The 17,032-nt window shown below is 43.0% G+C and overlaps 1 protein-coding gene across 1 annotated transcript in view; it reads right to left on the reverse strand.

Annotated features, from left to right (window-relative positions):
- The window catches only part of LRRC40 (leucine rich repeat containing 40), a 404,320-nt gene that overhangs the window by 91,044 nt on the left and 296,244 nt on the right, over positions 1-17,032 (reverse strand). Inside the window, exon 11 of the mRNA XM_086953851.1 lies at positions 2,085-2,192. Within this exon, the coding sequence (XP_086809977.1) occupies positions 2,085-2,192 (108 nt within the window). The remainder of the gene's footprint in view (positions 1-2,084; positions 2,193-17,032) is intronic.

Below are 17,032 nucleotides of genomic sequence, written 5' to 3' on the forward strand. Positions count from 1 at the left end.
CATCGGCGCGCCAGCGGCGCAGCCGCGCAGCGGCAGCCATTTAAGGGGAGGAAGGATCAGCTGGGCTTAAAGAGATTTCCTCACCTTCAAGAGAAGTGTTAACCTCTTCCGTGCCCCCGGCTGTCTGACCTCACGGTGGGCGTGTGGGGAGGATGGCCCCTGGCCATCCGAACCGCGCAAGTGTCAAATTCTTTAGCACCGCGGGGGAATTGTGGCTGCAGCTAAGCGATTAATGAAAGAATAGCTGAGATATGAAATTCTTCAGGGATCGCTTGTGTGTGTGAGAGCTGTTCCAAGATGGGGCTCCGATCTCATTTGAAACACTAGACGAACAGGCTGGCATGCTGGTGGGCCAATTTCTTACACATAGTGGTGGAAATTAGCTAGATGTGTTGAATAACAGACAATGAGCCTCCCACCCATTCAATAGCCCACAGATTGCTCACCATTTGCTCTGGGCAGAAACTAATCGTTTGTCTAGTTAGGGCCATTCTGGACCACTCAACTGACCCTTTGGCAAATCTTTACAATAAATGGGAGGAGGATGTGGGTCCTCTTTTTACCCTAAAAGAGTGGGAGAGTATACTTTCGCAACCCCCCAAGGTCTTCTATACACTAGATTCCAGTATCTTAAAGTTAATAATTTGCATAGTGCCTAACTCCGGCAAGATTCAGGAAAATCTACACATTCGCTAGTTCGCTATGTCCTTGTATACTGGAGAGAGACTGTCTTTGAGTTGACTGCCGCTGGAGTATTGTATAATACAGTTATATAAGCTCCCCAAATCTTGAACGGAGGTAACCAGATTCCTGGACTTAGCCATCTTCCTGGTTAGGCACCTAATCACAACGAAATGGAAGGCGTCGTCTTTATCTAGTGTAACCCGCGGGCGCAATGCAGTGGTTCGATAGTCTGAGGTGGAAGCACTCGCACTGTACAGGAAAGAGGCAAGAGGACTATGCAAGCGTCCGACTGCCACCTCACAGGATGAGCTGTTAATTACTCTCAAATAAAGAGCAAGAGATGATACCATTCCCCCTCTAGATATCGGTCTTCACATTCCCAAATATTCATTAAACACACTATATTACACTGGATGTAGTGCACTAGTCTCAGTCTTAGGTGCTTACTTCCGGTCCCTATGCAGATCTATGTACTTAACGGAAGGTCCCAGATCTCTCCTATTAATATGCCCTTATTTGTTGTTTTCCATAGTTGTATACAGTTGTTTTTACTCATTTTTACACACTGCAATACTTAAGCAAAGTCATACTGATTGTAACTGTAAGCCAAACTATGGTTGTATTGATCCTATATTGTTGTTTTAATTTTACTATGTCCAATGTATTGCTCATATTTCTTCAATCATTAAAATCTTAGTAAAAAAGTTTAAGAAGAAATCTACAATGAATGACTATGATGATATCTGTGTGTGATGATATCTGAGTATTTCTGCAGGAGCCTTGATTTTCCATGTTCAGAGATGGCAATTGGAGACAACAGGACTTGGTGCAGGACATGGGTAAAGGAGGCTGCATTTTGTGTGCCCACAAGCGCACACCTAAAGGACATTCTTGTGGGTTTAAAGGGAACACTGACTGTGTGGAGGGCTCCAAAGCCTACCAGGCATGACCAAAGGCAGTGCAAGGGAGCCCAGAACCAGAAGAACTGGATGTATAAATAGCAGAAGTATCCTGTGCTGGTGTTCGTTTCCTTTAAACTTAATTGGAAGACACTGCATGGGTATCAGAAACAGGGATTTACCAATGATAGTTAACATTTAGGTGTCTGAAAGGAAGATGGAGAAGAGATAAAAACGGGTGTTCCAAAAAACAGATTCTCCTTTACAAAGTGAGTACTACGGCATTAAAGGGTAGGACTGAGTCAAACGTGAATTATTGGTAAGTAAAGAGAGCATTGTATTGTCATGGAATGTAAACTACATCACTTACCAACATTTTCAGTTAACTTTGTTCCCTGCTATTTATAATTCACTTACTATAGATTTGTCATATAGAAAGACGCACGACAATTTATGTAAAGAAGAATATCTTATCAGATGAGCAAAAATAATATAACCTACCTGGGCGGAACCTCAGTAAGTTGATTCTTGCTGAAATTTACAGTAGTGATTACATTGTTTCCCACAGCATTGAAAATTTCATCTGGAATGATAGCTGCCTGTTTTTCACTGAAGAAGAAACTGCAATTTACTACCTGATAAAATGTTAAATGTTTTTAAAACAATATACACATTCCTTATTTAATTAGCAGTGATTTAATGGACACAGCACCATTACATTTTAAGATGTGGCACAAGCACTCTAGGATCATCACACACAAAAAGATGAATATAAGGTAGCATGACCAGGCAACTGAGAAATATTGGAAATTAAGAAATATTCAAGGTGGTAATTGAGGAACTGTAAGACTAGTTTGAGAGTCCAGGGTAGTATAGGAGCTTCCAATCATCCTTTTTTTAAACTTTTCTTTATTATGAGTCATTTCCTTTAGATAAGGTGCTTTACAACTGTAATGTCAACATAACTATAAAGAAACTAAACATTAATTTGATAGCCTTTCCAGCAAAAGTGCAGTATCATCATATATCAATAGACCAGCGTGTCCAATATTACCCTGCAAGTAACTAAGTAATAATAAGGAATGTCTATTACAAGCAAATCATAGATCAAATATAAAAGAAGGGTGACAATACATAGCATAACGATACTCCGTCCATTCAGAACGAATAAGTAACATTTCATGGATCAAAATCTTAGAATGGGGGATGTGAAAGGAGGGAAGGTAAGAGATAAGAAGGGAGAGAGAAAAGAGTGGGAGGTGAGAGGATCATACCTAATAAATTAGGAAATGACCTAATAGGGTTACTAGTTCAGTGTCCTACGTGCATAGAGGGAATAAATGCAACACAGTCGGATGATTATGGTATACCTTTAGGTGTTCCATCCTGGAACACTAGCACATTTGAGAGCACAGGGCTTAATTGCAGTGGTTAAAATAGCATATCTATCTGTCTTCACATATTATAGTCACATTGATTAAGAAAAGATCCCCCAAATCCCCAAAAGCTGAAACTGGGTTGTATAGATTCATACTTTGCCAGTCGTAATAGCTGGTAGACCCATTCGGTAGGTGATCCTTAAATATCGTAGGGTACAGATTTTAGCTCTAGAAAGGGCAGTGGCGTGGTTAGCCAACAACCCTGTTTGAAGTAATCCCTTCTGTGTCAATAGTGCTATGCAAAAGTACCAATTTTGCTGAAGAGTGGAAAGAGGTAATACTTGTGGTTTGTAATAATCGCCATACAACAAATTGTGCAGGTCTACAATCTAGGAAGAATATAGCAATCTAACGCGTCACATCAACAACGTGCATCTGTCAGATTAGTCCACATTACGGAGCCTGGCAGGTGTCCTATGCCATATAAGTAGGATCTTAAAGCAGGAGTAATTGGAAAAAGGGGGGGGGGTGTCTCAGATTTACCGTCCCCTAGTTAATAATTCCCCAACCACACCCGATCAGTTGCGGGCGGATGGGAAAGGTGGTTGGGTCTCCTGGATGACTAGGATTGTTGGGACGCCATTATGGCCCCCCGGGTGATGGAGGGCATAGGAGGTACTGGAGCAGATAAGGCTTTCTTGGGCACTGCCGCCATGGTGGCCAAAAGGGAGAAAGCAGCTAGATGCAGAAAAAAACATTCGCCTACAATCTCCCAGAGGCGCAAAGAACTGGACTGGTGCACTGCGCACGAACAACCGGTGTATGAGGCTCGGCGGTGTCCAACTAAAAACAGAAGAGTATTGGTTTGGTTCCTAATTTGGGGTTTTTGATGTATGGACACTCTAAAATACGCTGAGAGTGGACCAATCCGAGTAGCCTAAACTATGTACGTCATGCTTTGTAGAATTTGATACTTTGATCTGTTGTGTGTATTGGTTTTTCATTTTTGCTAAAACCTAATAAAATGGAGTAAAAAAAAAAAGCAGGAGCATTCATGACATGCTTCCCTGAGGTCTTAATCATATGTTTCTAACAGTGCAGACCAATCTTCCTCAGCCTCAGAGAAAGTAAAATATTGAGGATCCCCTGCCACTTCTATCTAGTGTCGTCTTCCGAATCATTCATGGTCACTGTTCTGTAAAGTCCCAGTATAACCTCCTTCCAAGTGATATATTGCTCTGTGAAAGCTAAGATTAGGGAGGGTTGCAGTGTTAGGTCGTCCCCATTTGGAATTAGGGCAATATATAAATTGGTGTTATATCAAAGTCTGAAAACAGATAATATGAATTCCTGTTTAAGTATGTCAAAAGATCACATTCCTCGCCTTAGAAGCATAGCCCAAGGAAAAGACAGGGGAAGTAGTCGAGCCCCCCCCCCCCCGCATCAACAGTCGCCAGCTGCCAAGTACCCACACGCACCTACAGAGAGGACCTGCTCAGCCCCCCTCCCGTCTGCATACACCCTCCCTCCCCGCTGACCCCAAAGCAGTACCCCAGTTCAACGCTCAGGTTCTAAGTGAAGGATACCAGCCAGCAGCATAAATAACCTAATTAGGGGACCGGGAACGTTGATCAATTAGTCGGGCAGAATGCTATGACTCCCACAAGTACCAGGGGCAGACGTAGCTCCACGACCAAGCTATAGGCCTACAGGCATATCTCAGGACACATACGAAAGTCATATATGGCCTCAACATGTTTGTAACACCAGCACTGTAATGATATCCAGTGGCAGCTAAGAAAGATAGTCACCCCCAATGTACACTCAAGTGCCTAAACTGTCTCTGTCTACCTATGCATGTAACTCAAGAATGAAACAGGTTATGCTTCACTGAATCTGAAGTGTTAAAACCTAATACAAAAATCTAAACAAAAAAAGAATAGGTTTGAATACTCCCTCTTGTATTAGATAACCTTGTTTGGTAATTCCTCTATTTCCTCAGATGTGCCATCTAAATGTTATCCCACCTATCGTTATGCCTGTAAAGTACCAGAGCAGGGCTTTGCTATGACGGTAGATTTGAATCTGCTTGTGTGCAAGGATGTAACCTAGCCTGAACTGTCATTGGGAGACGGGGTGTTTTAGCTTGCTGTACAGGATATAAACAGTTGATAGCAGAGAGTGGGGTAAATAGGTTCTCTCAGTTCTTACCTGCATATGTGGTTCTTAGAAATCTACTTTCAAATAACATATTTGGAACAGTTGGTACGCATGTATGTATATCAGGGAAACACAGACCTTCTGATGCTGCGCTTAGCTATAATTTTTGTAGTCGGAAACATAGTTTCCTATATGCCATATTAAGCTCAGAAATTTGACCAAGATATTTTTCACTAATTTTCCAGGACTGGCATGGGTAGAGTTCGACCGGTCAGCCTTAGGGCGTTCTTCCCAAAATCTTTTTGTTTTCTCTCCTCCTGTTTTGCTGAATTTGTTTTTGTTGGCCTTAAGACTTAAGCGTTTTTCCTCTTGTGACCGTTGCGAAAGTGCTTGTGCTCACTGTCTAAAACATGTTAAAATTGGCTTACACCCGATTAGCATATATGATTCTCTTGTAAGTCCCTAGTAAAGTGGTATACCATATATCTAGGGCTGGTAAATTAAATGGCACTAGTGGGCCTGCAGTGCTTATTGTGCCACCCACTTAAGCAGCCCTGTAAAACAAGTCTCAGACCTGCCATTGAAGCCTGTGTGCGGTTTTAAACTGACATTCATCTTGGAAAAATAAACCTTTTTGCTAAGCCTAAATCTCCCTTTTAATACATATAAATCACCCATAGGGAAGACCCTAAACAGCCATAGATAGGGAAGGGTGTTTTTATTATTTCAAAACTTGCACCTGTACGTTTACGTTTTACATTTCCTGGTAGTGAAAAACTCACAAATTCGTTTTTCACTACTGTGAGGCCTACCTCCACTATAGGATAAGATTGGGTTACCTTATGAATGTAATTAAATGAAATTAAATAAACTTATAGAGCCCAAACAATTTGCCAAATGTGTCAAGGCAGAAGAAGATATAAAGGCTCCAAACACATGTATTAGAGAGTAAAAAGCCTGTTTTTTAGGGCCTTCAGAAATGGAGCGTACGCTTGAAGACTAGAAATGGAATAACGAAAAGAATTCCAAAGCTTGGATGCCACTATGAAAAAGGATCTACCTCCCCATCTTGATATACGATACTTAGAAACAGTTCAAAGATTTCTGCCTCAGGATAGCAACTGTCAGGTGGGAGGCGGGTATATTGTTAAACCATGTTTTTAAATTCTCTAAGCCCAATGTTATGGAGATCCTCTGTATGATACACAGAGCCTTGAAAATGATTTGTTTGTCCACAGGCAGCCAATAAGGCATCCGAATGCCCGCCGAGACTGATTGAAACTTTGGAATCTGTCTAAGTATCACATACTGGACCAGCTGCAGTTTAGCTAGTATAGTCTTATTGACATCCAGGTACAGAGTATTGCAGTAAACCAACTTGGATATAATAAGTGCCAAGGCCGCTTGCAAACACCCTGGGAAGGGGATATACGGAAACACTTTCCAAAGAGTCTTAATACAAAAACAGGTCGAAACCATCCGATTGACCTACTGGTCGAAAAATACATTTTTGTCGACCAATACTCCAAGGTTTTTAGCAGAGTCAGTTGGAGTGGTAAAGCCCCTAGGCTATCCGGCTGCTACAAGTAGGTGATGTTACGTGCCCAAGTTCAAGACCTCTGTCTTGTCTTCGTTAATTCGTAGGTAGTTCTTTTCCATCCACGTGGCCACAGCCAGCATACAGTTTTTGGAATTGGTAGCAATTGCCTCCGTGTCCTTAGTGATAGGCAAAATAATTTGTGTCAAAAGCATAGGACAAAGCTTGGAGCCCAAAGGACCTTATAAGTTTTGTCAGTGGGGAGAAATACAGGTTGAATAATGTAGGGAGGAACCCTGAGAATCCCACATGGCAGAGCTATAGGTTCCAAACAAAACGGATCCACCATAACTGTCTGAGACCTATCACTCAGAAAAGATGCCAAGAGCTTCAGCGTTAAGTCTGTGACCCCAAGTTCCTGCAGCCGATCAACAAGCAGGGTCGGGAAGATGATGTCAAAGGCTGTGGATAAGTCCAAAAAGATCAAATCCACAGCCTGCCCTGCATCCACAATTTAACGGATATTGTCAACCGCTGATACTAATGCAGTGTCTGTCCAATGGTTACTCCTCAATCAATCAATCAATCAATCATGGGTTTGTTAAGTGCGACTATTCACCCGTAAGTGGTCTCAAGGTGCTGGGTGGGGAGAGGGTGGGTGCAGGTTCCAGTCCATCAAGGAGGGGGTCTGTCGTAGAGCCAGGTTTCGAGGTTTCTCCTGAATCCAAATAGAGACATCCAGCAGTTGATGTTGTTCCAACTAGGTCATCAGCTGGAAATGTTGATGTTTCACCAGAATTTTGTAGGTACCAGCAGCAAGGAAATAGGCCGATAGTTTGTTTGGATCCACAGGGTCCAGATTAGGCTTTTGGAGAAGAGGCTTGACAAGTTTTTTTCACAGTTGAGGGAAACACCCAGAAGTAATGGCTTTATTCAAAGTTCCAGTGAGATCGGGAACAATGTTATTAACTCCTAGCTGCAAGACATTGGGTGAACAGAGTTAAAGTGGGGAGCCCGATTTAATTCTGTGGAGATAGAGCTCCATCAGTTCTTGTGTAAGAGGAGTAAAGCAAGTTAGGAGGGCAGTAGAGTGCTCTCTACTGGCCGAAGTCTCCAACAGACCTCACTCAGCCTGAATATTAGCCTGAATAGGGGACTCGGAGTTGAGGCAGTCAAGTTCTTCATAGATATTGAGAATTTTGGTGTAAAAAAATAGGTAATCCGATCCCAAAAATTCTGTGAACCCTCTGTGCTGGAAGGTACTGAAGGAGCAGATAGACGATGTATCAACTTGAAGAGATCACCAGATGATTTAGCTGATGGAAGCTCATTAATGTAATAAAGAGATTTTTCTTTCTTAATGGACACTTTATATTCTTCCAAATTAGCCTTATAGCCAGCTCTTTCATGAGAGTGGTAGCATTTCTGCCAGGCCCGCTCTTACCAACGAAAAGCTGGTATCAACAATCTGAGTCTCTCTGAGAACCAGGGCAAGGTAGGCATCTTTCTTCGTGTGCAGATTTCCGAGGAAAGTTCTGCAGCCCACCAATTCGGCGTCCTCATGATCGGTCTACTTACAATTGTTTAAGGCCTGGGATTCTTTACAGAGCCCTTTCCAGTTTGAAAAGTGATAACTCTTGTTTGGGAATAGGGGCCATGTTTAGTGTCTAAAGAATTGTACTTTAAATTCCTCTTTAATGGTAAAATTGGATTTTAAGTCACATTTCTCTCAGTGCCACTTTTAGAAAGTTCAACACTAACCAAAGATTGCCATTACTGACAGTAATCTTGTTTCTGTGGTCACGGTTGTGACTCAACGTGATCACTTTTTATTGTTTACAGTGATTCAAACGTATTTCTGCTGCTCAATTTGAAATATTGTCAACACATTAAGGCACCACAAACAGAGAACAACCACATTTGAATGCATTTTTTTCAGGATACTAAAGCATATCTCGAAATTAACATAAATCACAAAATTATACAACACAGGACAAGCAATTCAAATGGCAATATGAGCAAATGAACATCAAAGTTGGTTAGTACAGACATTTTTTAGAGCAATGAGCATCCGTTTTCTGAACCACTAATAAAGGCTCTCTTTGCTACTGTGAAACACCTGGGGTATTGCGGTGACTCTTTTTTGTTATTTAGGCTTTTTGCACAGGGACCCTCCAACAAAGTTCATCAAAGTCCTCCTCTGGGTTCCCTAAAAGCCAGTCAATATTTTAGAGAAAAGATCTCTGCTGTGGTTTTTTAAATGTCTTAGCATATCAATCCAGAAACTATTAGAGGGTTCTCTTCAGGACATCAAACTGAGGGACATTCTTTCCTTGTAGGCTCTCACTAGGGTGCTGGAAATTAATTTGCACTTCCAGTGATTGAACATATGTTGGAAAAGCAACAGCCATAAATATTTTCTTTTCAATAATGTAGTGACAATTCAAATAACTTCAAAATGGTTCTGGCACAAGTCCGGGTTGTTTGCTTTATTAAGATTTGCTCCCAATTGAAAGCATTCCTTTTTGGCAGCTTCTTTCTCATGTTATGATCACGCCATTTGGGTAGAGTTACAACCCACTTATAGAAAGCTGGCTTTTTCTTGCCCTACCTCTTTGATGCCTACAACCTGTATTCTGGGTTACATGACTATGTGTAGTTGGCCTTTGAGTATTCCTCTCAGATAGTACACAAAGGGGGACAAGTTGTCGGCAGGATGGACCATCCTGGTTTTGTAATTCTTGATTGAAAGTTAAAGAAGAACATAGCAATGTAAGTAACTCACAGCGTGACATACTTGCTGAGGTCTATTGTCGTTAAACGTTCATTTGTGCTGGGAGGGATGCAAATGTGCACAGCCCCACTTACATTTCAAAGGAGCTGCCTCATTGCGCGCACACACACACACACACACACACACTCACATACATGCACACAAAGTTCACACTAGAATTTGTTGCCCACAGACCCTGTGAAACACGGACAGGAAGGCAGGAAATTCCAGACCCATCTGTGGGGAGAAAATGTTAGCAGTTTCTTCACTTCAAAGCTGGCACCAGGTATAAAAATAGGGCCACCAGGCCCACTCTGTAGTTCCCTTCTGGACTTGTGGATACTAAAGGTTTGCCCTTCTGCCAGAGGTCTGCCCTGCTGCCTGAAGCCTGCCTTGCTCTCCGAAAAGGAAGACTGGACCTGCTCCCTTCATCCCAAGCAGAGTGACTCCAAGGGTTAGCTGATAGACCTTCTATTCTGAGCTACAGGGACACAACAAGCTCCAGATGCCTTCCTGCAACTGCCCAGCTGACCTGCTGCAACTGGACATGCTTCGACCTGCAACTGAGCCTGCCCAAGCCCTGCTAATCTCTGCTACAGTGAGTCCCGACCCCAAAGAGGTGACTACTGAAGTTCTGGATGCTTGGTTGGCATCAGAATGCACTACTCTGAATACAAAGGAGAAATCTAAAATGTTGGGCTCTTCGTGATTGAGAGACACAGGCCCATTTGTGCCAAGATCTTGTTGCCTGCGACAACTGCAAAGCTCCCATGGTCCCGACTGTTCATGCTGTAGTGATCGCCAGGGATGACAGGCAACACAAGATCTGCACTTCGCACTAGTGTCGACAGCCTGTAGTGACCACCAATGCAAAGCTCCATCAAAGACCCTCCGCAATGTCTGACAGGATCTTCGCACTACAGTACAACTCTCCCCAGTGCCCGACCTGCTTTTCACGCTATTATGATCATCCGCAATACTCTCCTTGTGCCTCCTCCACGAAGAACTGGACTGTTCCAAACAGACTTTGAAAAGGTAACTTTTTCAGCGGGTATAACATGGTCCCTGTATCCGGCCCACACTTCATCATGGTAAGCCTGAACTTGTGACTTTCCCCAGTTTAGCGCAACCAGATAACTGCAAGAGGCGCTTTGTGCTTTTGGGCGCTATATTTACCTAAATCTTTGGCATTGCATATCTCCAGTTCCCAAAAAATTTTTTTTGTCATTTTGGTGTAAAAAAAATATATTCTATTTTTATAAAGCGGTGCAGTATTCTTCTTGTGCTGTTTTTTTTATTTTATAACTGTTTGTGTGTGGCATAACTACTTTACACATTACCTCTAAGTTAAGCTTGAAAGCTACCAGAGGCACAGATTTAGTTAGTGACTTTTGTGGTTTCCCTGACAAGGATTGTAGCTGTTGCTTGAGAAAGGCTCACACACCTCTTAACCAACAACTCAATATCTCACAAGAAGCATTCCAAGGAGGTTATTATATTGTGATGCAACACCATCTCTATTTTTCTAGTGGGCGAAAGCTTCCCTGCATCATACCATCAAAGCCCCTATTAACCAACACCCTCCCTGCACCCCCCAGTATGGACACTGTAAGATTGACCAAAAGACGATTCACAAGAACTTCATACAAATGGAAAGGGTTTGTTTTTTATTGCCAAGAGAACCATCATGACTCACCTACATGCCAGGATTGTTGGATTATCCCTTATATCTTCCCCCTTTTTAAATACTAGTCTATCAGAGTGCATTTGGCAGCTATTAGAGATTAAAGGAAAGGTCTTTCTCAAAGTTTATTTGTCACGATCCTGGCAGTAAGGACTTCCTGGGAGGGGCAAGGCTAGAGAGCCCAGCACGATGGCTGCACTTCAACTAAACTTTTGTTGCCACTCTACAAAACACTTGAAAAAAGCATAGGGCTGCCTATATAATACTGACACGACATAGCGTTGAGCCCAAAGCAAGCCGCAGCAGTCTAGGGACCCTGTTGGCGGCTCGGTTGAACCCACCATGGAAAGTTTGGAGGACGTGAGCCCTGCTGGACCAGCCCACATGAGTCCCCAGAGCACAGAGTGAGTCTGCCAGATGGCTGTCGGTGTGTCCAGGCAGCCGTGGCCGCAGATACAGGGGGTGGGGGAAGGGGCTTGTGGAGCAGCCTGGCAGGGAGGGCCAAATGCGGTCTATGGCGTGTCGATGAGACCAGGCTACAATGCGCACTGACCGTGTGTGTGTTGGTGGGTCCTGCACAGGTCTTCAAAGCAGAGAATAGCAGTGAGGTTGTCCCAACAATGCTGTGGGTTCCCTGGGAACCAGCAACAGGCCGGCACCAGGTACTATAGGAACGAAGGCCTTAGCGTAATACAGCCGCCCTGCCTAAAAGATCAGTGAACAACAGGGGAGAAAAACTCACACCGAGCGAGATGGCACAGTCTACCAGTGCGGTGTTTGGTTTGAAGACCGTGAGGGACTCCTGCACGACATGACCTCTGGCCTGCAAAGTTTCCATACTGCCCTCTAGAGACAGGAGCGCGGCCAGAAGCAGCCGGGATGGGCAAAGGGGACATAAGGTAGGGCATACTTGTCTTTGAATGAAAGAAGCCACCCAGGGCACACAATAAGATATGGAGTCGGACTAACATGGGGCAAAATGCCGGCAGGCTACATTCGCAGCAGGCTGGCTAAAGTCGCAGACGAGGTGGAATAAGCTCTTTATTAGAAGCAATGTAACAGCAGCTTAGCCAAGATGGACAGGAAAATATAGAAACACTGGCACTGAGGTTGGATGCAATAAAGGAGAAGCTCGAGGGACATGATCAGCGCCTCACTACTGATGAATACCGGATCTCTGAAACAGAGGATGAACTGACGGACAAAGCAAAAATATATGGCAGCAGAACTGGATAAAGTAAACAGACAAATGGGGATTCGGAGGTGTGCTCGCGCAGAAGAAATATAAACATTTTTGGAGTGCCCAAAAACACAGCAATAAGGAACATCGAAACATATGTTGAAATATTGCCTGTGGAGGTGTTTGGCCAGGCCAATCTGTCCCAATGTTTGGGGTTGAGAGGGCACACATATCCTGAGACTATGCTGGTAACTGGCGTGCTTCTGTGCTCCATTCTGGCCAGACTGCTCAACTAGAGGTATCGTGACACTTTGCTGGCATTGGCTAGTGTCATAAAAGACATAGTGCACAAAGGGGCCCACCTGGCATTTTATTCTGACCACATTCAGGCAGTGTAAGAGGCGTGCCGGAACTTTGCACCAATAAAGAAATGATTGTGGGAGATGGACATTGGATATGCCACGATGTACCCGTTGAAACATTGCTTTACCTGGGATGAGAGGGTTCATCTCTTTTAGGACCATCATGAAGTGGCATATCTGAATAAACACTCAAAGCAACTCACCAAGGATCACAGAGGAACGAACTGGAGACCCAATCAGAGCATAAGTGATGTGGAGTGAACTGTCATACCACTCAGTATGTGCTTCTGCCTGTATGAGAACATAAACAGCAAAAGGCCAATACTGATGCGCACTTCTCCCATTTCAACAAGAGCATTGAAATTGAACAATGTCACCATGAACCTCTTTTTCCATATGACAGCTGAGCGGCCCGCTGGGTCACGCGCCAGAGGATATAGGTTTTGTAATTGCCATTAAGGGGTAACAGGGTGGTGTCTGTACTGACTATATACCAGTCTAGTCAGGGTAGACATTATACTACACACACAATGATACGAGTACCTATCACGTAGACAATATTCTAGACTGTCTTGACCTGGACCCAACAGAGAGATAATTAGCTGTGCAGAAAGTGAGATCAAATGAACAATCGAATGACAAAGGGAGTAGACACCCGTGGCATCTAGTATCGGATCTCTGGCGGCTTCCCAAGCAAGGTCGCTGGTTTGTATACAGGCAAGGGTGGAAGGGGTGGCGGACACTTTGTTGCAGTTGAATGATGGTGTGCAAAAAGGGAGTTTCCTGGAAAGTTGGGTTCCAGAGCGGATGGGGAGAAAGGATACGGATGAAAAAATAAAGAAGATGTGTTACACAATGTCATATGCAACAGGTCAGTTAAGGTCTGACACAGTTAACAACACAGTTGTGTGGGGGGTATAGCAGTATATTAGAATGACGACGTGCAAAGTGAGGGGACTCAATGACCTGAGAAAACCCTGACATGTGTTAGCCTATGCTGCCAGACATCACAGTGTCGTGCTTATTACAAGAAACGCACTTAGTACAAGACAGGTGTGACAGGGTGGCCAGAAGCTTGGGACCAATAAATATAAAGAAGGGATCCCCCTGCTGACGAAAATAGTTCCTAATGCAGGGATAATTTAATCAAATGCAAAAGGTTTTTAAGCAACTCTTCTTACACAACAAATTTCGATCGAGGGCACGTTACAATAACCAGAGGAATATGTGAGTAGATATCAAATTAGATACATTTATTGTTAAAAAATATGATATTCAATGGCTACTATAGAAATAAAGAAATAGCTCATATCATCTAAAATACATAATAGTGCAAATCTTTATTTCAGTCACACAATCTCTCATACCCTCCCATGCATCCACAACATACATCAAAGTAGGGGTACACAATTATTTGGTTGACAAAGCACATGTGGTAGACATTATAAATGTATATATATCTATATATATATATATATATATATATATATATATATATATATATATATATATATATATATATATATATATATATATATATATATATATATATAATAGAATATATAGAAAAAGAGAAATTTCCAACAACTTTACTTCATAAAACTTTCAGCAAAAAATTATTATTCATACAAGTTTCGAACAGTGGCTATGAGTAATATATTTCTCGCAGCTTGGGACCACACAGATGCTTTGCGGTTCACTCAGGATACCACAAAGGGGTAGCAGCGCTTTTCTGCATATAAATGTCATTGAAAACACTTGAGGGACGTTATTTGTTAGTCCAAAGAGTATTGAATCTAAAGTCTATCACCATAATAAACAAGTACAGCCCAAATCATAATGACCCACATTTCTTCCCTAGGGTTTTCGCAAGATGCAAAACACTGAATCCACAAACGATAATATGGTGGGGAGGCCACAATGTCACCCTCAGTGGCACACTAGATAGCACTAACACCCGAGAAGGATAGCGGACAGGAACTAACGTGGCACTCACAGGGATTATGCAGCAACACAATAGAGTGGACATGTGGAGAGAGAAACATAATGACAAGCGCAAATACACCTTTCCCTCTGTGGTTCATGGCACATTCTGCAGGATAGATTACTGAATGAGTTTGAGGGATGTGGTATGATGGTATGATGGACCACGGTTAAAGATCTACCCCCTACTCTCCCTGGTGGTTTTCGAGTTGTGCTTCCTTTCACACTTCCAGAGATATAATGGCTGGGAATGTCAATTCCCAATGTTACTAGATAGCTCCTTCAGGGAGGAGATCTGGCATGCAATAGCTAACTACTTTGTGGCTAATAGATACTCTGTGAAATATCAGGGGGTGGTTTGGAGGGGAGGGGGGCTCTGAGGCAGTAATAACGCAGGCGCACATCTCAAAAGGCCATGGGTATATAAAATTCATACAGGGCACACCAGATGGGTTGGAACAAAAACTTAAGACACTGAAAAGAAACTATAGTGTTGTTGACCCCTGATACACAAGCAATTATTCAGCGTGCACTCTTGGATAACCGATAGGAGGAGGCGCAAAGGTACGCTACCTGGGGAAGTATGCATCAGCAAGAGTGTATGGTGAGGGCGAGTGACCAGAGCACGCATTAGCTAGCCTTATCGGTCCTAAGTGGGCGGCAGAACATATTGGTGACGTGAAACTCCTTCATCAGCAGTGATCCTAACAATCACCTGAGATTCTTTTGGAATTCACAAAATACTGCGCTAGTCTATATGGGTCACACTACACAAAACAGTCAGATAACACTCAGCGGTATCTTGAGGAAGTCACACTGGCCTGGGTAGAAATAGCAGAGAGGTAGGTATTGTGTTCCCAGATTACAGAGGAAAATGTCAAATAAAGCTATAGCAGACTTTAAAAATGGCAATGCCCAAAGTAGTGACGGTTTTGAACAGTGAGTATTATATGGAGTACAGTGCACCTACTAGATATGTATAGGGAGGCAATTATAAAAGAGGAACTACCCCCCAACCTTACGTGAGGCGATAGAGATCACGTTTCTAAAACCAGTTAAGTTAACTGGAGCTGTCTGATGCATACAGACCGTTACGCTAATTAATACTGAAAACAAAATATGCCAAGATTCTTGCCACTAGACTAATCCCTTTACGACATGGACTGGTTTTTGCCACACCAATCTGTTTTCAGACCTGGCTATTACAGCAGATAACTTGAGGACTCTATTTACAGTAGCACATCAAATAGACCCAAACAGAAAAGTGGTGGTGGTGGTTTTCTGAATCGCCACCAAAGTGTTTGAATCCACCAAGTTGCCATTTCCTATAACAACACTTAGTAGAATGGGTCTAAGCAATGTAATGACGTGCTGGATTGGATTCCTTTATACACCCCAGCTGCAAGAATAAGGGTTGATGGAAACATTTCTTATCCCATTGCAATACAAAGAGGCACATGACAGAGGTGTCTCCGGTTTCCTCCGATATACGCACTGGCAATTGAGCCCCTAGACTGCATACTACAAGAACACCATGGTCTGAATACAGCTCAGCACAAGGTGGCTTCTGATCTTATTATATGCAGACAATACCTTATTAATAGTTAAAAACCCAGTTATAAACTTGTACCCAATAACAGATGAAATTGGGCAATTCAGCAGCTGGACAGACTTGAATATTAACGGGTCACAATCAATGATGATGCCACTAACGAGAGGCACCGTGGCACCAACAGTGATAGATATCTGGGTGTGCATTTTCATCTGGGAGTGTCTGTAATTATTTGTGGGAATTATGGCAGAACCACAGATCAAATTGACACTAACGTAGACAAACGGATAAAACTGCCATTAACAATGGCAAGTAGGGGGGGCATGGCTACGGCACTGAGACAACATGGCGGACCGAGCCTGAACTCCGCTATATCGCGGAACTCTCTCTTCCCGAGAGCGCATAACTTAGCTGTCGAAGGCGCTGACCGATGCAATACTTCTCATGACGATGCGGTGAGTTAAGAGCCCGCATTTTGGACAATAGTATCCCTCTGCTGCGCCGATAATCTTTATTTGTAATTTCGCCCTGTGAGAGACGCGAGCGGCCACCGTTTTAGGTTGTGCGCTCGCGTCTCGTTTTTTTTTTCTTCTCAGTCAGCTGATGCAATTTTCTCAATAATCTTCACCGCTTGACTGCTGCCTTCGTTTTTTTTTCACCTCCAAGCAGTATTACTGCCTGCTATAATGTTTAATTCACCGCCTTTTACTATTTGATACTGACTTTTAGCGGCTGCATATATTCTATGCATCTTTTTACTGTGCGTCAGAATATATCATTTTTTCCCTCATGGAATACATTATAACTTCAGGACTTTGAGCAGTCTCTTTCTCAACTAA

This window comes from Lissotriton vulgaris, chromosome 1_1 (assembly GCF_964263255.1).
Source record: "Lissotriton vulgaris chromosome 1_1, aLisVul1.2, whole genome shotgun sequence".
Classification (NCBI taxonomy): domain Eukaryota; kingdom Metazoa; phylum Chordata; class Amphibia; order Caudata; family Salamandridae; genus Lissotriton; species Lissotriton vulgaris.